The sequence below is a fragment of the Protomyctophum bolini genome, assembly GCF_963924005.1.
Source record: "Protomyctophum bolini genome assembly, chromosome: 15".
NCBI classification, from domain to species: Eukaryota; Metazoa; Chordata; class Actinopteri; order Myctophiformes; family Myctophidae; genus Protomyctophum; species Protomyctophum bolini.
The window spans coordinates 29287098-29312493 of NC_137876.1; the positions used below are offsets into that span (position 1 = coordinate 29287098).

General features: G+C 40.5%; 1 protein-coding gene across 5 annotated transcripts; it reads left to right on the forward strand.

Annotated features, from left to right (window-relative positions):
- The first annotated feature begins 117 nt into the window (after nucleotides 1-117).
- loxl3b (lysyl oxidase-like 3b) lies at nucleotides 118-24699 on the forward strand. Of its 5 annotated transcripts, none has more exons than XM_080784052.1 (16): nucleotides 118-372; nucleotides 3799-4197; nucleotides 5084-5247; nucleotides 7351-7568; nucleotides 10371-10436; nucleotides 12179-12235; nucleotides 12973-13180; nucleotides 13327-13507; nucleotides 15827-15981; nucleotides 18624-18779; nucleotides 19651-19810; nucleotides 20089-20332; nucleotides 21228-21343; nucleotides 22396-22532; nucleotides 22827-22938; nucleotides 23145-24699. In XM_080784052.1, exons 2-16 carry the CDS (start codon nucleotides 3807-3809, stop codon nucleotides 23216-23218), a joined length of 2439 nt encoding a protein of 812 aa, XP_080640178.1. In that variant the 5' UTR covers nucleotides 118-372; nucleotides 3799-3806; the 3' UTR covers nucleotides 23219-24699. The 5 variants fall into 5 exon arrangements, with proteins under 5 accessions (XP_080640178.1, XP_080640177.1, XP_080640179.1 ...); XM_080784051.1 differs by lacking the exon at nucleotides 18624-18779 and adding an exon at nucleotides 17084-17254 and having other exon boundaries at nucleotides 23145-23465; XM_080784053.1 differs by lacking the exons at nucleotides 12179-12235; nucleotides 18624-18779 and adding an exon at nucleotides 17084-17254 and having other exon boundaries at nucleotides 23145-23465.
- The last annotated feature ends 697 nt before the right edge of the window (nucleotides 24700-25396 follow it).

Sequence of the window (25396 nt, forward strand, 5' to 3'; positions counted from 1 at the left end):
TGGTCTCTTTACGTTACGCAATAATGAGCAAAGGCGGTTCCAAAACCATTCATGAAAGGGGTAGTGTCTTTTCCAGAGGAAAAATCCAGCCCCTTTCAAAGTTGTGTAAAAGTCCACGAGTCGCCTCCTCTCCCCCTTCTCCGCAGTGAGGGTTGTACAGCTGGCAATTTACAGACAAAAAGACTGAAAGGCATAATTGGCTGTTAGGTGGACCTCTTGCCCCGCAAATTGGTGACTTTTTATTGGGAGATGAATTAGAGCAAGTTTGGGATGTTTATTTGACAGTTTTATTGCTGTTTTTAAAGTTTGCGAACTGCTGGATCAAATAAAGGCAAATTCTGGAATTAGGAGGACCGTTATAACCCTCTTCAGGTAAGAAAGTGAAAGTGCTCTTATCTGATTCCTTAGTTGCAACCGCGAAATGAAATCTAACACCGACATTTCGAGCTCGTCCAGAAGTCCTGAATTTCTGTGTTTGATTTGACGACGATAAAAATAATTGTCATGCGACTTGTCTGACAAGAAATCTAAACTAGGCATATAGTTATTTGGAGCATAAAATATGCAATTCGTAATGAAGACGGTTGAGTACCAACTACGAAAATGATTCATGCTAATACAATACCAATACGCTTTGAGTTATTGTTTAATGTGTCAAATGCTTGAAATGCAATTCGAATAACTTCAGATTCTATCTGGAGCAGTGGCCTAAATTAACGTCCTTCCATTTATTTCTCCATAGACTAGTAAAGCGATATCATAATATGGAATGTTAGTATGTTACAATGGGGGGGGGGGGATGTCTATGCAGTGCCAAGCAATTACCTAAACAGACTCCTGGATTTCTTTTACAGCTCTGGTGTAGGACTACTCTAACGTCTGAGTCTATGATTCTGCCCATATATGTGGTCGTACCAAATAGATCTGGTGCAGTCTAGATTTAGTGTCCATATTTGTGGTATTCCCAAATGTACAGTATTCAGCCAGACAGTCAAACCATAAAAAGAGACTTCCAAAACTAGACTACAGGTATGTCTGTCACTGTTCTGAGGGGAAGAAAGACAATCACTAGATGCTTATTTGAGTTGTTGGATGACTTCTCCAACAAAACAATTATATATAGCCTATCTAGATTTAAGATAATTGAGTCAGAGAGTTTTCAGAAACCAGCAACCAAAGGTTTTGTGACACTCAGGGAAGTTTCACTGTGCTGCTGATGGAGTTCTTTTGTATCTACTAAACTTTCTCAGTGAACTATGATTTCATTAAACAACTGGTCTCACTCTCAAGTTAAGACAACACAAGAGCTAGGTTGCCCTGTTTATTCTCAGCATCTCTGTCAAGACAGCTTGTGTTGATCTTTGACATGTCCTGTTGACCAGGAGCACAATGGTAGGGGTGTGTGTGTGCATGCGGAGCACACACACACACACACACACACACACACACACACACACACACACACATACACACACACACACACGTGTCAGACAAGTTTATATTAAATATGCGTATCCTTGCCATACACTGTGAAATTGGACTCGGATGTCTCAGTGAGTCTCAGACATGTGTTGGAAAGGGTAGCTTTAGCTTGCGGTCTCTGGACAAACACACCACACTACTGTATTTGTGTCTCTAGTGGAACAACCCCCCGTTAAATGTTCCACTCTCAACCACTCCACTGAACTTATCAATAGCAGTCTTATGCACAACTCGGTATAAAGCCTACAGGAATTTATTTATGAATTTCACAGTAAAGGTGCCTGGATTGGTCAAATTATGTACATATTATCTACACTGGTTGAATTGGCCATATGCATGAGTCATCCATGTTGCTCTTACAGTATGTCATAATGAATTAAGTGACTTGCATGTCAGTCTCAAGACCTGATCCTTTCCCACAACACTATGAATATTACTGTGTACTTGGCTACACGCTATAACCTTTCAGACCAGTGGTGACAGTCATGTCAGTTAAAGGCAGAACAATTCTTAAATTACATAAACAATGTATTTAGTATGTTTGTGATAGCCTATATGTTGACTTGATTGTCATTTGGGGCTGATGTGTGTTTAAATGTCTACTGCTATTCCGTCCTCCATTAGAGTCAAGTAAACACTGGCCAGATGTTTTAACTTAAGCAGCTGGAGCAACTCTACACTCTTACATCCATCCCACTTCTAGGAGAAGTCACTCATCCATGTGCTCTGCATACTTTCAGCTCCTTTGTTTCATGTCATCTCAGACTTGAGCTCAAGCTCTCTGCAAGATATTTTGCACCGTGACTGAAGTGTTTATGCAATAATGTGGTGCTCCAGTTCAGGGTGCGAAAATGAAGCCAGCCAATATAGCTTGCACATCATCATGACCATGGCTTGTTAGTCCTCTTCCAGGCAATTTTTGAAGGTGTTGTTTTCCATTTTAAAGTCACAGAAATAACTGTATAGACTTATAGTATGGACATTTCTATTCATAGCAATGCTATGTTTCGGGGCATGGTGGCACAGTTGGTAGTGATGTCGCCTCACAGCTAGATGGTCCTGGGTTCGATTCCCGCTTGTTCTCTCCTCCGCGTCATCAGTGCCCATACCTGCGGCAGGGTTGGTGAAAGGGCCTTTCTGTGTGTAGTTTGCATGTTCTTCCCGTGTCCCCTAGGGTAGGTACCCTCACACAAAACATGCAGTAATCCTGGTCTCTAAACTACCTCCCCCTGGCCAGCCTGGGCGCCTGATGGAGGGGGAAGGAACTGGTCGGAATAACGTGTTCCTTCCATGCGCTACGTCTGGCCGGGGAAACTCTCCCCTGTCAGGTGAAAAGAAGCAGCTTGGACTCATGCATAGAAGGAAGCATGTCGTCAAGTCTGGTACCCCCCAGGTTGGCAGAGGAATTAGATAATTGACGCTGGGTGAAAAAAAATGGGTTGCGAAATCGTGGGATTAAAAAAAAAGCAATGCGTGCTCCATCATTTTGTAGTTATTCATGAGAAGGATAGAGAGAAAGTAAAAACAGGAGAGAAATAAAACATTGCATAGAAAACAGGTCAAATTATAAAAAGAAATACATAGATAGAATATGTAGAAGCGTATTATATTGATGTCTAGTCGTAGCCAGTCAACCAGGGACCTTATTTTTAAATAACAGCATGGCAGAATTGTTTGGTTTGCAAGACAGTGGTCGTAGGTTTGTTAGCATTGGATTTCTCTGCTTGAGTTCTAGCCCATATATTGACTGGCTATGCGAGACTAATCGATGTCTAAAACACTGTCGCAGGTGTTACATTTCCATTGTACCAGCTGCATCTCAGTTATAATATTTTCTCATCCTCTCTCTCCACCTTTATCTATTCTATATCCTCCTATTATCATTGAAATGGATTCAATAATTCAATTAAAATACAGATCAAAGCTTTTTTTTCTCTCAGGAATGAACATGTGTTTATAATATTTTGTACACTCAGTCTATTTAAAACACATGGAGTGTCAGGTAAACTATTGGCCCTTTACTCAACTCATAAAAGTATTGCTTATCAAAGCAAAAGCAGACTTGAATTATTCAAACAATAAAACTGACCCCATTTTTAGAATGCATCATTTGACTTCACTTAAACCAGTCTGTTACTGACTTTCTACATTTGACCTACTCAGTTAATTGAATATTGCTATACAGTAAATGCATTGAAACATTGAAACTGTATACATCGTCTTTATTATAATACATTTCCACGTAAACACCCAGATGATAACATACTGACATTTAAACCTTTAATCTGACTTGAATTTTAATTTCCATATCTGCAGACGCAACGATGGAGAATTCAAGACGGTGGCAACATTTAGCCATCAGCCTTTTACTTGGGTTGTGGTTTCCTTCCTGCCTCGCCCAGACCACACCCTCAGCCACCACAGCCCCTGTCATGGCCACAACCTCCCCCCAGGCCCGTAGCACCGCAGCCCCTGTCGTGGCCACAACCTCCCCCCAGCCCCGTACCACCGCAGCCCCCGAGCGTCTGAAGGTCAGGATGGTCGGATATCCCCGCAAACACAACGAGGGCCGCATTGAGATTTTCTACAAAGGAGAGTGGGGTACCATCTGTGACGATGATTTCTCCCTGGCCAACGCCAACGTGCTCTGCCGCCAGATGGGTTTCGTCTCTGCCACGGGTTGGACACATAGCGCCAAATATGGAAAAGGCCAAGGTAGGAAGCAATGGCATGCATTATTTCTTCTGTGATTCACTATTGTGATGCTATTCAATACCTTAATGTTTCTGATCTGGGAAGACATGTGTAATTAGTGCACATGGAACCTAAATCTCAATTTCCTTCATGTCTGCTATGTTTGTAACTGTATGTTAAACCAGCACTATGTAACCTTCCTTTTCTGCCCCGGATTTGAACCCGGCTTCCTGCACAAGTGCTGACTGAGCTAATAGGTTAGCTTGCTCAGGTTATAAATTTAATCTTGACCTTCAGGTCAAAAGTCATGTCAGATCCTGTGTCTAGGTGAGACATGAACATGTTATATTGTATTAAGTAACATATACTCTACCATATACAGATTGGAGGGAAAAAAGTTTCATAGTGCCGCTTGAAGATCATTCGTTTCCCCAAATCAAGATCAAAATGATTGATGACAAAAGACTAAATTCATTTCGCTCCTGTGCCACCAAAATGTGGACCAACAGCCATTAAGACATGTGAATCCCTTGACTCCTTCAAAACCGTACTCAAAGGGCACTTACGGATGGCTGCAATGCAAAACTGGCCCCCGTAAAGTCTGACAAATTCATAGTTTGCTGAGAACAATGTTGAGAAGCTCCTTTGTCCCTCATAATGTGAAGACCCCTTCTTTTATTACTACAAGTTATGGTAGGGAACACAAAGCATCGCTCTACTACTCAATGTTGCTGGAGAAATTCAGCTTCGCATAACCTACTGTATATTAACCTGTTAATACCGGGAAAGGATCCATTATATAATTTTAGATTTTTGCATATGAAAACGTTTGAGAACTATACTGATTTAGTAGGCATTGGTAGAATCAACCTCGGTCTTGATGCGTTAACTGTATGCCTGTGTACAGGAAAGATCTGGCTGGACAATGTGCAGTGCAATGGAGGCGAGAAGAGCATTGAGAATTGTAAATCTCGGGGCTGGGGCAACAGTGACTGTACCCATGATGAGGACGCTGGGGCGGTGTGCAAAGACGAAAGGATTCCTGGCTTTGTGGACTCCAACATCATTGATGTAAGACTCTAAAAATACTTTTCATTGAGATCATGCCATAATTTGACTGGTCTGTGTGAGCCTTCTTGACACTGTAGCTAAACTCTACATGTAAGCCACAATTGCAGGGACAATGATAACGTAAACATTCTGGGTTAGTGAGGCTGAGAGCTCGTTAGAAGCCTGTAAAGAATATAATAGCTACCACTTTTCCAACACTTTACCTTGCCTACTGTAGGTTTTTAACTCGCATGCATGGGATACATTTATGCCTCAGTAACTCCACCTGTTGCCATATGTTCACCCCTAGTGAACATATGGTGGTAATTAGCCTATAGTCTATACCATGTGTGTGCAATCATCATTAAATAGGCAGCAGGTTGTCCAACTCTATAGAATAGAATGGTGTACTGTAGTCAATGGAAAGGTTTTCTCGCTAACCCTTCTAGCCCCTACCTTATCCAAGAGCCTGTGATGCTGTTTTTGTTTTGTTTTTGGATGGACTATTCTGAAATGATGAGGGAAATGTAACTGCATATTCCAGTTGTCTGCTTGCCTCTTTTTGCCGTCCATGAACGAAAGGTCTGAGGTGAACAAGGTTAGACTGGGGAGCCCTTCACCATGGTTTCCTGGAAACAGCAGGAACTCAGCATTCTAACTAACTGGACAGCAGATCCATTGAACTGGCTTGAATCACTGCCTTTTGATTTGACATGGCATCCCATGCCAAGTCACTCTGATGTGCAGTATTTCAAAAAGAAGATCCTAACAGATCCTAAGATTTCCTAACAGAAATAGCTTTCTCAAACAGAAATAGCTTTCTCAAAAGCAGAGTTTTTGCTTTCTTCTTTCCGTCCATCCTGTTATGAGTCAGACTCTGTCAACTGTGGTGTCCAGACAACAATTCGGGAATGCAGCCAGCTTCTTTTCCACTTACTCAACATTGCAGTGAAAATCTGGCAAGCAGCGCCATGATCACTTTAACCATTTACAAGGTGTTAGCAAGGAGATTGGAATCCTGATTCCAAGATTATAGTGTTGGTAATGGCTATGAGTGTGACTCGCATGAACCATTTACAAGACTTTAGTGAGGAGATAAGAACCCTCAATCCAATTATAGTCTGTTATGGTTATTATGACTCTGGGTGGGGAGATACAATCATTACAGACAATGATTAGGTACTCTGTGCATCCTAGTCAAGAGGTATGCTTAACGTTAAACCTTTATTCATTATAGCGTCTTCATAGAAGAGCTCTCCCTGCATTTGTGGCACTGCTTGTTTGTTGGCACTGCTTGTGCACATGCGTATACATCAGGGGGGCAGTCAGACGGATATTTTGTGAAGCCACTAAGGAAATGAATATAATGGCCTGTTGTGGCGCTCTCACTGGGCTCAGAAAAACCCATAGCCCCATAGAAGTCCATGTATTTTGGCCCAACTTCACCTAGACTGTATTACCTTAATAAACATGGTCATGAATACTTTTTTCTTCCAGTCACTAGTTTAAAGTCTCATTTCTAATGTCATAATATTCTTTTTGGAAAATTATGGTCCCATTTATTAAAAAAATGACCATAAAGTCGCGCATGTTCTGAGGGGCGTGGCTACCGTTACAGTCTATGAACGGGATCCCCCTCCCACTCGAGTCAAAATAAAAACCAACGAAGAAGAAGGGGGGAAGTCCCGCCTCGTTGTCTGGGCCAGCCAATGGCCAGCTGGGCCAAAACGGATCTAGAAAGATGGCGACTTACAATACAAGGACTGACAGGCTTCATTTTAAGTTCATGTTAGACCCGCGGAACGCTTTGTCCATATTTTTTACAGTCTATGGTATACATGCATGCATGCATGTGCGTTTGTGTAAGTGTATAATGTCTTAAGACAGACCGTTGACTCATGTCAAAATTCAAGGAAAAGAGGGCACTGTTTATTCCTTTATTTTTTGACAATGGATTCTGTAGCTCAGAGTCCAGTACAATGTTGGGGTTTATTTTAATCCATCAAGTCAAATATTATTTTTGTGGATTATCAATCGATGCATTTTAGCAGATTTCAACATTTCACAGCAAATGTTTTAAGATATTTGACCTGACCTCCTCAAACCTGGTTTGATTTCCAACAGGCGTTTGTTGACGAGAACAAGATAGAGGAAGTGCGTCTGCGGCCAGTGGTCGTTATGGCCAAGAAGAAGAAGCTCGTTACTGAGGGTGTGGTGGAGGTGAAGTACAAGGATGGCTGGGCTCAGATCTGCGATGTGGGATGGACACCCAAAAACAGCCGCGTGGTCTGCGGCATGATGGGGTTCCCGCACGAGAGGAAGGTCAACAAGAACTTCTACAAGTAAGTGAAACTTTCCCAGAGTTTACAGTCATGTGGAACGATGACATTTCCTTAACTTCGCTCCTGCCTGGCGAGGGGATGGAACGGTACTTTGACTAAACCACAAGCAGACTTCTCAGGATTTGTCAGATAAAGACCAGTGTTACTTACTACGGTATGGACATGATAGGGACAGGCTAAGCAGACATTCCTCACTGTCTGCCAACAGCAGCAAGGCTGTCCAGCACACGGCATCACAATACTTGTAACAGACCGAAATCTAAACAAAAAGAAGAAGACGAGCCTCTGTTTGTCCTATTTTCTTCAACTTGGGAGGATGTTTGTGTTTTTCTAGGGTCAGTGTGTTAACTGTGTGTGTGTGTGTGTGTGTGTGAGATGTTCTTCTATATTTTGCGGTGGAACCATTAATTTGTTGCCTTTAGATTGCTGTTTGTGATCAGAATTTCCATTTTGCGGCTTCCCTGATAATTCTACTTATTGTAGTTTATTGCTCTCTGGGAAGTAGTAATTAGTCAAGTTGAATGAAAAATGTGTTATTTGACATTCAATGACATGTTTGATAAATTGTATAAGCAACACAGAATAATAAACAAATATTAGTTTTCAGGGTAGAAACTTACTTAAATGTGGGCGTAATAAGGGACCTGGATATCGGATAGAGAGTTTCTGGCCCCCCAAACGGTTTAGGACCAATGGTATAAAACGGTCTGAATTATAACACCGGTAAGACAGAAATGACAAGCCTATTATTTAGTATTGGAAATCAGCCCCAAGCCCCCAATGGAAAAAAGCCACATCATGGAAAAAGAATCACTGCTGTATAGTGTGACAGACAGTGATTCTATCATTGGGGTTCTATAACCTCAGGTTTCCTCTCCTAAATCAGCCATCCATTATGACAGCACACATCGCACATTCCAGGCCTTCCTCCAACTCGCGCGCACACACACAACACACAGACACACTTCATCTCGTGCAGATGGTTCACAGTAGTATGAGGGGAAATGTGTGTTTTCTCTCAAATGTGTGCGAAGGCTCAGGTCACTGAGGAACAGCGGGTTCAGGGGAGGATTGGTGGGGGGGGGGGGGGAATGATGCTTTAATAGTCAAACTGTAAGCATCAGTACATTGTTCAGCGTTAGCTCATGTGCTATAACATACTGTAGAATAAACCTATTCATGGCACCCCCAGTTGAATTAGGAATACAATTTCAGTATTATTTTTACTAAATTGACTCAATGAGTGAATGTACAGTATGAGAATGACTATTTCACCATGATATGAAAATGTTTGAGAATCACTTGCAGTTCTCTTCCCCCCCTATACTACCAGGGTGAATTTATGTGCAGATTAAGGAAGATTAAGATTTGCTGAGGGGGGCTTCAACCGTTTCACAATTTATTGCTGCTCTCTAAACTTCAAATGTAGCTATACTTTTACTTGAGTGCTGACAAACCACACAAATGTAACATGCAGACAAATGTAAAACATGTCATGGTTTACATAAGTTTCTTAAGACCAGCATCAATTTAAAGTAGCATTCATACGCAAAAAGTACTCTAATTTGGTTTTAGGGATAAAAGATTGGTTGTGGTGATTTTATCCTTTATATTGATTTGATATTTTTCCAGCCTTGCCTAAAAAACATTTTCATAATATTATATGATGATGCTTACTGCTAGTATGTTATGTACAAAATATAAGAAAAATTAAGGCTTGACACCCGTCGCACTTCAGACCACTTCATCAGAAAGGCTCAAGAGTTGCAGTGTTACGTGACTATTCCAGACTATAGCAAAGTTTTCACAGACAGAGACATATTGTCAGGCCAGTGTGAAGTAGTAATGTATATAGAATATACTGTATGTTTTCTATAATTCTGTTTGCTTAGCTGTCTGCCTTCCTGCTACACCATTCATTCTAGTTTGAGACTTGACTTGAGTCACAGAGAGTAGAAACTGCAGTGACTGCAATATTTTAAATGTCCATATTTGTATACTTTATCTTTATATATACACTTTTTTTTCCTCACACACAATTGTTTCCACAAATTCAGAATGGAAGACTGTTTTGTAATACACAAATCATGCAAAAGTGCTTAATTCTGATCAATTCTTCATAGTCTTTTGTTGATCAGATCCACATACTGTACCGTTGCAATTATAGGGGCAGTGAGCTGTGTGGCACGATAGCTCTTTAACCCATTGACGCCTGGTGTAACGTATACGTTGTTCTACCCTTGATGCCGGCCGTGCTCTCTGTGTCTCATCAGCTATTGCTATACATGTAGCAACATAACTATTTAAAAAGAAAAACATCAGAATTTGAAGGTTTTCAGAAACCTTAGGTCAGGCCCTAGAAGGCGTTCCCAGATTTGGCCTCAGGCATCAATGGGTTAATGAGAATGGTTGGATAGTTCCAATATGGCGTTTGGTTTTGGACAGCTAAAATAGTGATATAAATCATTCAAGGGCTACCTTAAGCACCTATGTAATATGATTTCTGAGCACTCTAGGAATTTTAGAAATGTTGTTCACTGAAAGTAACCCACCCTGAACCGAGAGAGTGTGAGTGTGAGTGCGAGTGTGAGTGTGTGTGTAACTGAGCATGCATTTGTGTGTCAATGAGAGAGTAAATATGCAATTTTATATGGAGAAGGACAATCAAACATGCATGTTTGTATGCCTGCATGTACATTATACAAGTCCATAATTTACATGTACACATCCGTATCTAATTTAGCATGTACGTCACAGTCCGTACACTGCATATGATAGCGCTGGGTTGTTTCACTATTGCAGACGTCTGAAAAAAAGAGCAGCGGAGAAGGTCACCAAACCAAAGGTTCTAGTTTCAGCTGCTGGAAGGTATTATTGTAGAGGACAACCCACTGTCAGCCTGCTGACCATACTGTGTATGCCATTAATGACGTGGGTTTCCTGTACCAGTAGTAAATAACCACGTAGCTGTGTTCTGTCTTTCTCATTGGGTAGTATTGGTGTTTGTCCAGCATGCGAATACTCAGAATAGTTTGTCTGTGAGTGTTTCTTTTGTCCAGTTAAAAATTATAACTGATATGTCCAGGGATTCTGTCTGTTCTCTGGGATATGTTTGGTTTTATGCCCCTTTCACTTAGCGTGGTTAACCACTCCCCCTTGAAAACATTTAATTTCAGTCTTCAGAATGAAATGTATTCAAGGTTGCTCACACTGTAAAATCCAGAGTGTTAATTTTACTCCGTGCAAATGTAACCGAATGGACTGTAAGTGTGAATGGATAAATTAACACTGAAGATTTAATTGTACATGGCACAGATTATATACACTTGTACATGGTCAGAAAGCTATCGGAGAATATTTTCTAAGACTTTAGCTAAGCATTTATACTGCACAAGCCAATGTCAATCAATCCAATTACAAAGTATAATACATAGTATTTGACTTTGGCACCAAGGTTTAACAAGGCAGATTAAATCAATTTGGTGCTCAAATGATGTGGCTCTTTTGCTAATGCTTGATGTGGCAAATGTCGTCAATCTGTGCTGTGTGAGAGTGACCGCAGTTTCATTTTCCATGGATTTACTCAAGTCTCATCTAATGCAACAGCTGGAAAATATATTCCTCACTATGGCATTCTATTTGGAGTAATTTAATTTAACAACCATGGTTCTTAAACTGAAATGAGTTGCAGACCCTTACTTCTGCTGAGTTTATAATTTATTTCTGTATCTAATACATTAGCTGATAAATTAACGGCTTTGTCATATTCTCTATGATAAGAGTGACTTAATTTAGCTTAATTTAGACAATATTTCTGCACCTTTGTGTAAACACAAACTACATTTCTTATTTGGGACCTGTGTTTACAAATGTTTAAGAACCCCTGATTCATATTATACAGATTAACACGTTGTGCCTTCATTAGGTCTACATACAGTACAGGGATCTGACATCTCTGTTGACCATAATCACACGGAGGCCGTTTAGCTCTTATCATAGGGGTGTGAAGAGCGAAATGGCCACCATGCGAAAACGGTCAACGTCTTCATTCTAAACCCGAGATAAAATAAAATGCCATAAGGGAATAAAGTCAATGTGGTAACACATTGACTGGCTTGCATATAACCATACAGGAGGAATGTTTAAATGTATGATGCTTACTAATCAAAATATTGGTATACACTGTATATCATATACATTATGAAGCTCTGTTGATAACTCAACTCAAGCCTATATAATTCATCCATACCATAACCATGTAACATGATTCTCAGACATGTTCTTCTTAAACAAGAAAGTGTCACTTTCAGCACATTTTTGGACTATCTCTAAACACATATTTGTGCTATCTTGTAACATCCACTGTAACATATTGGTGAACAAAATAAAGTAATAACACACACACTCATTAATATTGTATCTCGTAACTACTGCATTGAAAAGTAAAATCTTTATGGTGTCTAGACCCACCGAAGTGCTGAAAATGATGCATTGTTCATTATACTCAGTTTTCCATTGTCTTTGATTGTACAACACAACCATTCTCACTAAGGCAATAATGTCTGCCAGATCATCCCCCTAACTGCATCTAACCACTGTTTACATTGCAGGCAGGCACCCAAAGCTAAAGCTAACTCTAAGTCTAAACAGAACGACTCAGACAAAAGGTAAACCAAGGAAGAACTACGTCATGGGTATATTCATATGGGTAAAATAGATGAGCAGGATCACACTTTATGCTACATGCTCACAAACAGTTGATGGTTAACTGCAATGGATGAGCCAAAGAGGTTGTTGGCAAGAAACACAAAGGCCTTCAGCCATGTCGGTCCCTCTTAATTCTTGCCATAGTCAAATGGCTGTCCTGCACATGTTGTAGCCCCCGTTAGGATCATTCATCCATTAATTTTGGCATACATATTGTTATCCAAATTTCAGGAATATTTCAAGTGAGATCAAACCACGTTTAGTTTCGTTTATTTGTTTACAGAATCAAATATCAAAACAAATCAATAAAGTTGATGTTGTCCATTAAATCCTGCATCTGTATCGATTATTACTATACAGTAAGTAGAATATCCCTGGATATGATAGATTATGGAACTTCCTCTTACAGTAGGTACTATAATGTTGATATTGTTTTGATAATGTTAAGTTTGTATTGTGATAAGCTACTAAAACAAGCTCAAGGCCATTTTGAGATTCCTTTGTAGGAGAGATGTTTGGTGTGGCTAATTCGTTCATTCAAACTCACTTAGTCGGTTGGTCATTAATTCATTGATATTTAAATGTGTCTTTTTATCTTTGTCTTTTGTATAACTTAAAGCATTCATTCTGAGGCAGCCCAATAAAAAAATAAATCCAGTGAATTTTTATTCACTATTGTCAATCCTCTCCCCTACAGACTGTACCTAGAGCGTCAGAAACATCTCTACCACGTCCACTCAGTGGCCTGTACTGGAACAGAGGTCCACCTGGCAGCCTGCCCACTGGAGTTTACCAAACCCAACACAACCACAACCTGTGATGGCGGCATGCCAGTCGTTGTTAGCTGTGTGCCAGGGCCACAGTTCACTCAAAACATCGGCTTGAAGAAAAAGATGAAGACTTCGGTACGTAACCAATGAAATAGCTAAGTGGGCTTTCAGTTAAAATAAATAAATCAGCAAATGCATATTAATCTGGGGCGAGTCGTAAAACTGGCGAGTTCTCCGGAGATGCTGATGGCAAATGCATGTTGTTTATCCATGTCATTTAGGGCAACGTCAGGCTAAAGGGAGGTGCCAAGCTGGGTGAGGGCCGTGTGGAGGTCCTGAAGAACAATGAGTGGGGGACAGTGTGTGATGACCGCTGGACTCTCCAGTCAGCCAGTGTGGTCTGCAGGGAGATGGGCTTTGGCAGCGCCAAGGAGGCCCTCACTGGAGCACGTCTGGGGCAAGGTCTGGAATGTTCAGTATATTTTTCACCCTGTGAACTTGAATCGCTCAACTTAGTAAATTAGCTGCTGGAGCATCAGGTGTGGATGGATCTTTGTCAAGAGCAGAACGCTCTCGACAAAGTAAAAGTGTTAAATCTACAATCCAAAATGTATTTTAATGAATAAAATATTATTTTAACCAATGTGTTAATACAATATACGTCAGTAGCACATCTACCGATTTTTGGTGATGGTCTCCCTACTCTTCCTTTGATAAATGTAGAGTAAGTGGTTACTGGTTAAAAGAAAGCAGAGTCTGAGACAGCGTGTACTTTAAAAGCACAGTTATCAGTCATCAGCCGTCTATATAACGCCAGCAGTCCAATCTCACAGGTCATCTCCAGCTCAGCCCTGATGATGTGATCTCAAGCAAAGGAGACATTCCAGGATTGGCATGTTTTAAGTCAAATTGGAATGCAGTGATGGACAGCGACTCTTTGTTACAAGTTTTCATGCGGTCATATGTAACACATCTTTACCACTAAGCCAAAGGCAATTGCCTATGGCTCGGGGGAGATATTAGGCTTCTTGAGGCCATCAGGCTGAAGCTGTGAGCCCTGCTATTGACCTCCTCCTACGAGGAAACCCGATCCGGGTCACTGCACCATTGTAACACCCAGGAATCTAACCCGGGTCTCCCGTGTGGAAAGCTAACATCTTAACCACTAAGCCAAAGGCCTATGGCTATGGCTCAGGAGAGATATTAGACTTTTTGAGGCCATCAGGCTGAGGTTGTGAGCCACTCTGCTACATATACATAACTTAGTCTAGGAGATTGTGTATTTGTCCTTTGATCTTCATATTACACAATACACACAGTGTGCATTTATTGTATTGTTGTAATACACTGAGTAGCACAGCAGCAGTTAAAACGCCTTAACCCTAGCATCCCCATTCTGACATGCGCATGTCATAATAGGCAAACATTTGGCAAAAATAGCAGATCAAGGAAATATATAGTATTCCCAGCGTCAAAATGTAACCAAATGGACATATTAGGGACTGCTTGACCAAAGGACTGAGGCGTTTACTATGTATAGGCCTGCGCCATCTGTTTTATTCAGGTTAAGATATGGGTCATTTCATCCCAAAATGGTACAGTGTTTCATGCGGTAGCATCAAAGAGCCATCTGGCTCACAGGTCTTTAGTTTGAAGATTAAGCTGAAATATTTCTTTTATCGTCTATCTGATGTTATGTGCAGTCACACAGACCTCCATTTCAGCAGGAAGTCAAATAATTTAGTGGTTGAGAAATGTAGATTTATTCGTATGCGTTATAAAGCTGAATGAAAGTGTGTGTGTGTGACTGTGTGTGACCTTCATTACGTGTTTGTCCCATAAACATGGAGTTGTACTAGACTAATTAGGTCTTGTCCATAAACAACTAGCTTTTCAGGATACTTCCCTGAAATGCGTGCATGTGTATGTACACAGAGTCTGTGTGCTACCTCAGAGGAAGTGGACTGAGGAGGCTCATCAGTGAATCTCTTTGAGGGAGCAGCATACCTGCTGTGCCCCTCAAATGGATGTTGAATCATCAGCACCACATCTCTCTGCATTTGTACACATTTTAAGACTCGGAAACACTCCTGAACGTCACTGACTCTGGAAATGTGAATTATAAGAGGAATGTGTTTATGGAATTAGGCTAAAGTATTCAGTTAGCTTTAAGTCAACAATTGAAGATTATACACTCCAATGCCAGACTGTCTAGGGATTGCCTGCCTGCCCGCCTGTCTGTTAGTTAGGCTCTGTCTGTCTGTCTGTCTGTCTGTCTGTCTGTCTGCCAGCCAGCCAGCTAGGCTCTGTCTGTCTGTCTGTCTGTCTGTCTGTCTGTCCAGCCACCTAACTGTTTCTGTCTACACGCCGCAGACTATGTTTTTGCCCCTGCCATCTTCCTGTCCGTCCGTCCACGACACGTGTCTGAATCTCCGCCGCTATTTGACCTATCCACCTGTACAATTCAAACTTTGCACGCCGAATCCCAGTAAGCAATTGAAGAACCTCTACTCACCGTCATGGTGGTGCTAGATTTTCTGCATTTCCTTCAAAACATACTTATTTCTGCTATTCCTACAATCGGTACACGTTATCTCTGCAGTTCAGATTCCATTCCAATTGGCTAGGACTGCCTTCATGGGGGCCCAGGGTAGACAGCCCAGCTTGGCGGACACCTGTGCTCCAAGGAGCACATTTTTCTAGTCTTACCCCTCAGTTCATCTGTCTGACTGCTTCTCCCCATGTGCCTCTGTCTTTCCTCTGTTCTGTTTGTCTGTATAGGAATGGGACCCATACACATGAATGAAGTCAAGTGTCTTGGGCAGGAAAAGACCATTTGGAACTGTCCGTTTAAGAACGTCACATCAGAGGACTGTAGCCATATGGAGGACGCCGCGGTCCGCTGCAACACACCTTACTTGGGACTGGAGAAGACGGTCAGATTCCTTAATATTCATATCACTCCACCTCACTTACTAAATATGTTGTCATTCAATTTATGACTTTGTATTTTTGTGAAAATAATATATGAATAATTGTTTATTAATTATTTATCAATTTAGAAGTTCAAAATTAAACAGTTTTGTAAGGTAGTGTAGATAAACAGAGGATTTTTTTTATTACTGTTTTTAGTACAATGCCGTTTAACTTTTATGAAAATATGACTGAATTGTTTTTAAATGTAGGTAACGTAAGGACTTTATTGTTTCGTTTTGTGTATATATAATGTATATGTATTTCATATCCATATTTTGTTGAACATTTTACTTCAGGAAACTGGGTTGTATTATGATGAGAGATGAGCTAACAAGTATCATTGTACAATAAGTTGTGCAATTTTACATACATTCACTATCATCCTACAGTAGCCTACCTCCCAAGCAAAGCAAACTAACAGCTTCATATCACTGTTGTAGAACAAAAACTGTCATTTACTAGGTTTCATGCATTGGTTGAGTCTCGATCAGGACCTATCCTAGGGTCCCATCATCCTTGTTAATTCTATTGTAAAAATGTTAACCATACATGATTATGACTGAGGCAGCATGGGTTTCATTGCAAGTCTTTGCAAACGTGTTTTTGTCCAACAGTGGTATGCCTTTAATAGACTGTTGCCACATCATAATGTGAATGTGATACAATATTATTGTTCCATACCCTCAACAGAGACACACAGATATATAGATTCAATGACATATAAGCATTAGTTTTTGATTGGTGTTAAAACAAATCTAATTTATATTGTATTTTTTCTCAGCTTGTGTCACCTTTCAGACAGCCTGTCTCTGTTGAGGACAGACAATAAAATCGCAGGAATTAAAACATTTCTAACAATAACAATCTTACGGGCTTCTAGCAATGCTAGCTGTTCTGCTGCCAGTAGTAGTACCCATGTGTACAGTATGTATGCTAGCTGTACCGCTGCCAGTAGTAGTACCCATGTGTACAGTATGTATGCTAGCTGTACTGCTGCCAGTAGTAGTGTGTACAGTATGTATGCTTCGCATGCTTTGTGCTTAACCCTTTTGGCTCACACAGATACGTCTCACTGGAGGACGCACGCGGTACGAGGGCCGTGTAGAAGTGTTGGAGAAAGACTCAAATGGGACCGTGGGCTGGGGTCTGATCTGTGGAGAGAGCTGGACTACCAAAGAGGCCATGGTGGCCTGCAGGCAGCTGGGCTTGGGCTATGCTAACCACGGCTTAAAAGTAGGTTATTAACCCACGCTTTGCTGCAAAAATAAAGAGCGAGATTAAGCTTAGTCATGGCCCTTTCCATCTTGAATTCAGTCTTTAAAAGCTGCTTTAATGAAATTAAGAATCTTCTAATTTGGGTGAGGTAATTTTGTTTATTTCCATGTAGCCCGCAAGAATGTCCTTGTTGACTCAAGTCAAATGGCATTCTCTTGAAGCAGGTGACTGAGACTCACTTGTTTCAAGAACATTTTTCTAACAAAATCAAATAAAGTGCATCAGAAATAAAATCGCACTTCAGTTTCTGCCATTTCTCCACTTTTCAAGAAAATACGATTTTAAGACTGAATCAAAGATTAACCGACTTGTCTAGAGTTGTCTGCCAGAGTAGTCTGGACCTTTACTGTAAGCAGGATCCCCTGTGGTTCAGGGAGATTCTTTCTTGGCTGTCTGGTAGATGTTTGGCTTCCCACAAGGAAGGCCCAGATTCTAATTTAGTCTGTAAAGTCATGTAACCATATATTTGGAGTTTGTGACGCAAGTCTGGGAGAAGATTCTTATATTCTTCTGGTCTACTTTACCCTACTTTAGTGGTGTGCTATTTTAGTCCTCTACTTTCACCCCAGATCCCGAAAATCCACTTTCATCCTCCAACCACAGCACTCACTATTTGGATATTTCAGTAGTTCAGTTTTCAGTAGATATTTAGTTTGCTTGCCTAAATTGATACCCACACACATGTACTTTCCAAAGTTTATGTTGCCACCTCTCCATTCTCCTTACCAAGTGATATTCTCATTTTCATGACAATTTAAAGACTGATTTCCTTACTAGCATTTCACTATAGACAGTAGTGAAATGGTAAAAGTAGTGGAGTGGATAAAATTAGGCTACAACCTTGACCTCAAAGTCAAAGTGAAAAACCCACAAACAAGCGCTGACTTAGTTGACGCCACTACAAAAGGGACAAAAATGTTCAAATTCCGTTCCACAACATCCAGCCTTAATATGAAGAATCTTCAACCAGCAAATAAACCCCTATGCGGGCTTGAGTTTGAGTTTCAAACTTTGAGTTTCAAACTGAAGCCAAAGAGTGACTTTTTCACATTGGTTTTGAAACCATGTGACAAACTACTTTTCTAATAATAACTAACCTCCACCGCTGCTTCAGTAGTACCTGCCACACTGAACTATAAAACTTAATCCAAAAACAGAAATGTGCCTGTGGCATCAAGTCATGCGATTAATAAAAACAAGGCAAGATCAAACAGCACAGACTAACATAGACTCATAACAACAAAGTCTCCAGACAGTACATGAGCCTCCCAGACAGAACAGGAAGCCCCTGTCCCTCTACTGACCTCCAGCAGGGGCCTCTGTGCAGATCCGGATAGTGGGCGGTCGGACCACGTATGAGGGCCGGGTTGAGGTTCAGGTTGGGTCCAAGTGGGGCACAGTGTGCAGTACAAACTGGACCACCAAGGAGGCCATGGTTGTGTGCAGGCAGCTAGGGCTGGGATACTCCATGCATGCCATCACTGTAAGTACATTAGGACCAATCATTCACTTCTCCATTCACGTATTTGTGAGATGCAATGATTTACAGTCAAATTAGCAATGCTAATTTAACTCAGAAGAATGACGCTCCTCTGTACGCTCGTACAGATCTGAAACTCTCTCAAACATACACATCTCACTGAATAATAGTAGGGGTGAAGAAAAAAAAAAAACAGCAACAGTACACAATGACAGTTCTGTGCAGTTTAGCATGAAACATAAACGGCCCACTTAGCGAACCAGTTTAATGCCCTCTAGTGAACACATTGTGTTCTCAATGACGAGCCAAAATGACTCACACACATCTGGAGAAAGAAAGAAAAGAAAACATTGAACTCCTTGAAGCTGCATTTGTTAATAATAATCTCCACAGAACATCTTTCATTGGTCTTTTGACCTTTTTTAAAGGAGCATTCCCTACTTACATTAGCATGTAATGGCAACAGTAGTGAAGCATAGTGTGCGGTTGGATATTGTAATGCGATTTGTGACACTGAATAACGCAGCTCCAGCTAAGTGTAACATACATGCACAGTAAATTTGTAGCTCAGGGAGTATACAAAAGGTAACCAAATAGTCCATTTGGTTTGTACACTCTGGGCTCCATTTTCGTCACTGCTAAATCCCTTATCCCTAATTTTTTTTGCCTTTTTTTACTATTTTTAAAAACATTTTCGAATAGTTCAACTAGCCAATCTACATTGACACGTTGTGAGCTTGTAGACTGGCCATTTTAACTATTCAAAAATGTTTTGCAAAATAGTAAAAGGTGTACTGAAACCGATTCAAATCTCTATAATAGATGCATTGTTTTGTTTGTTTGTTGTGTTTGTTTGTTTGTGTCTGTCTCTAAGGAAACGTGGTACTGGGACAGCAGCAATGTGACAGAGATGGTGCTGAGTGGGCTGAAATGTACTGGTATGGAGATGACTCTGAGCCACTGTCAGCGGCACAAAACCGTGAGCTGTCAGAAAGCTGCAGCCAAGTTCGCGGCTGGAGTTATCTGCTCTGAAAGTACGTGATAACACTAAAGGGCCGTCAAAACTAAGATCGATAACTATAACAGCTACTGTACAAATATGTTGTTTTAAAAAAATCATTCTAATTCAAGTGGATGGTATATAATGGCATTACGGCATCAACAGTAGTGAACAATATCGTTGGGATAATTAGTATAATAATAATTAGTATAAATGAGATATTAGCCTACGCTATGGTTGCACTTAGAAATCACTCTATAAAAGTCTCTACGTGCAAATAAGTAATTACTCCAACTCTGATTCTATGCACAGCTGCGTCTGACCTGGTTCTGAATGCCCCGCTTGTCCAGTCGTCCGTTTACATTGAGGACCGTCCTCTGCACATGCTATACTGTGCCGCAGAGGAGGACTGCCTGAGCAAGTCGGCTGCCAAGGCCAATTGGCCCTATGGCCACAGACGCCTGCTCCGCTTCTCCTCTCAGATACACAACATCGGACGAGCCGACTTCAGACCCAAGGCCGGCCGTCACTCTTGGGTCTGGCACGCATGCCATGGGTAACAAGAGCTTGCTTAATTAAGATCTGTTTCTTGACTTCTAAGAATAATAATAACTAAGCGGACCAAACATCTAGAGATCGGGCTGCTTTGCAGCCCTCACAGCTACGTTGCGCCAGTGATCCAACTGATATGGCCATATATGGAGATCTCAATCTGTCAGTACTTGTCACTTAATATAGCCATAAAATGAGAGACAAAGACAGATCTGGAGGATAGCTGGTCTGTCCACAGTGACCCCAGGAGGAACAGGACACCTTTTTAGAATACACCAACGTCTTCGTATTCCAGTTTTTAACCACATTTACCTTAAGTTCATGCACAGGTACCAGTGTCATGTCACTAAGAATCAGTTTGCATTTCATAACATTAAGCTTACTCTCTAGAAAGGATGGTTTGACATAAATATGCCATGACAGTGCACTTCACATGTTCCAGATCCATGATAGCCCTGCTATAGTAGATTTTCTGAGATGTTGCTTTTACTTTGGCTGCCAGTGTAAGCTGCTACTTGTCTACATCAATCTGGAACCATAAATCTATTCAGTGCCCTGAACCCAAATCTACATTGCTGCCGGACTAGTCAGGAGATTAGGGGCTCAATCTGGTAAAGAAAACTTTCTCGTGAAAAGGAGAAGAGGAGAAATATGTAATAATTGCACAGCATAGGCTGCATTTATTACAATCTTTTTATGTGTCACTAAATGAGAATTATTGCATGTATGACCTCGCATATCTGCATTTGTTCATTTAACATACATGCATTGCATGCACACTTACACAATTATTCACTCACTCTAGATTCATATCAGAAAAGTTTGTATTGGTTCTTTTGTTTTCTTTCCTTTCCTATTGCTCAAGACGTTTGAGCTGACTTGAACTATTTTTATTACAGGCATTATCACAGCATGGATATCTTCACCCACTATGATATGCTGAACACCAACGGAAGCAAGGTGGCTGAGGGACATAAAGCTAGTTTCTGTCTGGAGGATTCAGAATGCTTTGAAGGTGATTCTGACAGACTGCTCTACATTACCATGAGACATCCAATAAACATTCAATAAGTGCCACAAATTTTAAACAACCATGGCGACATTTATAAAATTAGCACCTGCACTCAGGTACTGTAATTGCAAATGTGCAATACACTAGTGTGTAATACCGTACTGATCCCATGTACAGTATGGATAGAATACACTTGTGCGTGTCCAACAAGGGAGGAATATGTGCCCAGTTAAATTCCTTGTGTACAACACTACTATATTTGGCAAATATAACTAAATATGTACTGCTGTTTATTAACACCATGCTGAAAGCACTGTGCTGTAAAACACCATAGAACTGACATACAAAACAAGACAACAAACAAAACATTAACTTGGAACATTCATACAGTTACATTCACAATAATACATAAACCTTCACAATAAGATTCACAAACAAATACAATACTGACCACTTTGCCTGCTTGCACATGAATGGTGGGGGGGGGGTCGACTTGGATCCTTCAGTCTTTCTTGAAAAACCTTTTTTGTTTTCACTTCTTTTCTCTATTTTACTTTACTTTGTTTCTTGTACTTAACTTAACTTTCTTCTGCATCTTATAGTATATAGTTCACTTTACTTCTAGTTACATTACTTCTTCTGGACTACTTTGCTTTCTTCCTTCCAACTGCTTCTGCACAGAGCTCTCTCTCAGTGATCTGCACAGTGCACTCTCCTTCAATGTAAATGAGACCTCTGCCCCCTCTCACTCACAACAGGTGAAACCAACAAGCTCGAACACAGATGCAACAAAGACACATAATTGCAAACCCACAACATATAGAACACACTTAGAGCGCCCCCTAAAGGACAAATACAGAAAAATAAACCCATGACATGGCAGCAGTAACACCCAATCACCTGGAACTCCAAGAAGGGTAAAACTAAAACAAGGAATTATGTATACCGTATTTCACCGTAGTTTGTTAATGTTGTAAAACCTACAGTAATTAGGCTACTCTTGGTGGTGTTGTGAGTTTGCCTTGTTAAATTATGGTAACCAAACTTTATTGCAGGTGTTTCTAAGCGGTATGAGTGTGCCAACTTTGGAGAGCAAGGCATCACTGTGGGCTGTTGGGATCTGTACCGTCACGACATTGATTGTCAGTGGATAGACATCACAGACATTAAGCCTGGAAACTACATTCTACAGGTGAGCAGTAGCTGAAATATAAAACAGGACTTACGTGTTTAAACTGTTCCTCATTTTACTGGGGACCCGATGGAACCCCCACCAGCACTTTAAGCCTCTTTATATACAACATTCTGGACGGATGTGTAGAACTACAATTAAGCTAATGTAAATACAAACACAAGCTCATTCTGGTACCACCACCACAGTATTTACATGGATAATATTCTTCAATCAAATTGAAATCATTCCGATTGGACATTACGACTTAACTGTATGATGCTCCATGGGCTTTTGTCTGTCCTGCCCCTTCAGGTTGTGATAAATCCTAATTTTGAAGTGGCTGAGAGTGATTTCACCAACAACGCCATGAAATGCAACTGCAAGTACGATGGTCATCGCATATGGCTTCATAACTGCCACACTGGTAAGCAGCTAAACGCAAATGCAAGGTTGTTTCTCACTTAGGTTTGAACACAGCCTCCATCTCTGCTTGTATGAATAAATGAATGGCCCCTTTCCTTGTCATATTTGTGTGTACTACGTACTTTAGTCATCTCCCAAGGGGAACATTCAGGGTGTCAAAGCATAATAAGAAGGTTCCCTGACTATACTGTCCTTCCTCCATTGTAGGTGATGCCCTTAGTGAGGAGGCAGAGAAGAGGTTTGAGAAATACCCTGGACAGCTTAATAACCAGATCTCCTAATGGACACATCTACATCCAGGCCTGTCACACAAACAACAAAAAGTGGGGGTCATCATATGTGTAAACAAAAAGGTCTCTAGCTTGAGATGCTTGCCTATACCAATCTACATCCCCACCTATCACATCTGATGCAACTCATTTGATGTTCTGCGTTGGTAACAATTTCCATGGAAAGAGTGGCAATCAGCTATCACAGGTGTATTATCGTCATTATGGTGAAGATGTTGTATAAAAGTTTTTATACTTGTTTCAGTTGTTTTCCTGTCAATACTGTCAAATGTAAGCAAGCATACGCTATTGTGTTACAGGAGAATGAAAATGATGTCATAGGCTACGTGTCTTTTTGTATGACTGCTGTCTAATGTGTAGCCTTTTATTGAATGTTTTGTTCTGAGTTGTGAATGAAGTATTTTTTTTATAACCTACCGGTAATCATTTCTACTTGGGAGTATCCAGGTTTAGACAGCCCTCATCTGTACAATATTTTCTATTACATATACTACGAGAAATCTGTGGCATTAATGGGAACAACCCATTGTCTTCCGATCCAGCTGTCTGAAAGTTCATACTGGGCAGTGGCCATGTGTGTGGCTTCATAGACTAGGGTTGTCCTGTGAATGAAATGCCATGTTTGATCCCCCAACAGTCAAGGTCCAGGAAGTGAACCATCAACCATGACTTGTGAATTGACATGGACTGAACTATCTGTGACTTTGAACTTGACTTGAACTTTCTAATGAGTCTATTTGATAAATTATACATTCCTAAATTGAAAAGAAAAAATTGTATCCATTGTATACTTTTAGTATTGTGTAGGCTACTACTATAGTTCATTTTAGGTAAATGGTATGAATTAGGCATGGGTGAAGGGAAATACCATATGAATTTGTTGTTTGTTATGAAATGACGCATGATTGCTTTTTCTCCATCTACCTAAACTGTATCCCAACCTAGCAATTGGGTGAATGGACTTGATTGCTGGAGACTAGGGACTCAACTTTGATTTGAGGTCTATGGTGACTGGTGAGCTGGACTTGGGAATTGGAGATTTGACTTGGACTTTAAGTGACTGTCAGCTGTGACTTTTATGAACTCAACAGTTAACTCAACTCTGGATAAAAAAAGCCTAAAATGCACATGGCCACGCGGCGCCACTCAAGAGAATGCATCCAGTGTTTCGCACATTTGACCTAATTTGACACTCACATGTATGTATGTTTGAATGTATTTATTGACAATGTCAAGGTGCTAAGGATAATACCCACCGAAGATGGTGTTTGCACAGTAGCATTATTGTGTAAGTAAGTTGTGTTTTGAAGACTATTTTAAACCATCTGTAGTGTACTCCCTATTATTATTAACACTCTATTTGGGGGAAGGATTTATTGGGCAATAATAAAACATTACAAAGTAAAATGCTATATTTATGCCAAAGTAATCACACCAGTGCCACCAAATAAAACGGTCAAAGAAAGAATGGGTATGATGTGTCTAAAATACTTGTTTAATAGGAAAGAGTTTTATATGAACTTCTGTCAAGTTATAAAATGTGGCTGCCGGTTTGATGAGGTCAGATCAACATATGGAATAAATTCTGTACTGGCCATATATGGAGCGTATCTTGAGTGTACAGGGTCTGATGAGGTCAGATCAACATATGGAATTAATTCTGTATTGGCCATACAGTATATGGAACGTGTCAAGGCGTGACTGACGGACTGACTGATCTGTGTACTTCATGCAGGAAAATAATTACCCTTCAGTACCTTGAACAAACAGGCGCTATTTTCCAATGTTTACAGACATTCGGAATAACGAAAAACAGGCCCGTGTTCCGTTTCATTTTAGGTTTTAAAATAAAATTATATTTTCTTGTTCTTTCAATTTTATTTTGAAGAGAAAAACGAATTATACGTTAGTACCCTGATCCAGCTGCCCTGCTTTAGTCTAGTGGACTAATCCCTCGACTCAGTTAGGTTAGGGCATAGTTTTTGTGAGGTTTAACAAACGTCACAATACTTTAAAGGTATATTCAGTGATTTCACTTAATTCAAATATCAGTTATTTTTTGTTTTGTTGTGATAATCCTCCCTACTATATGTGCTGACCATATAAGGAATACTTCAAACGTGTTTTGCAGCATGGTTTGCGTCTGTGGTTGCACAATAACTACTAGTC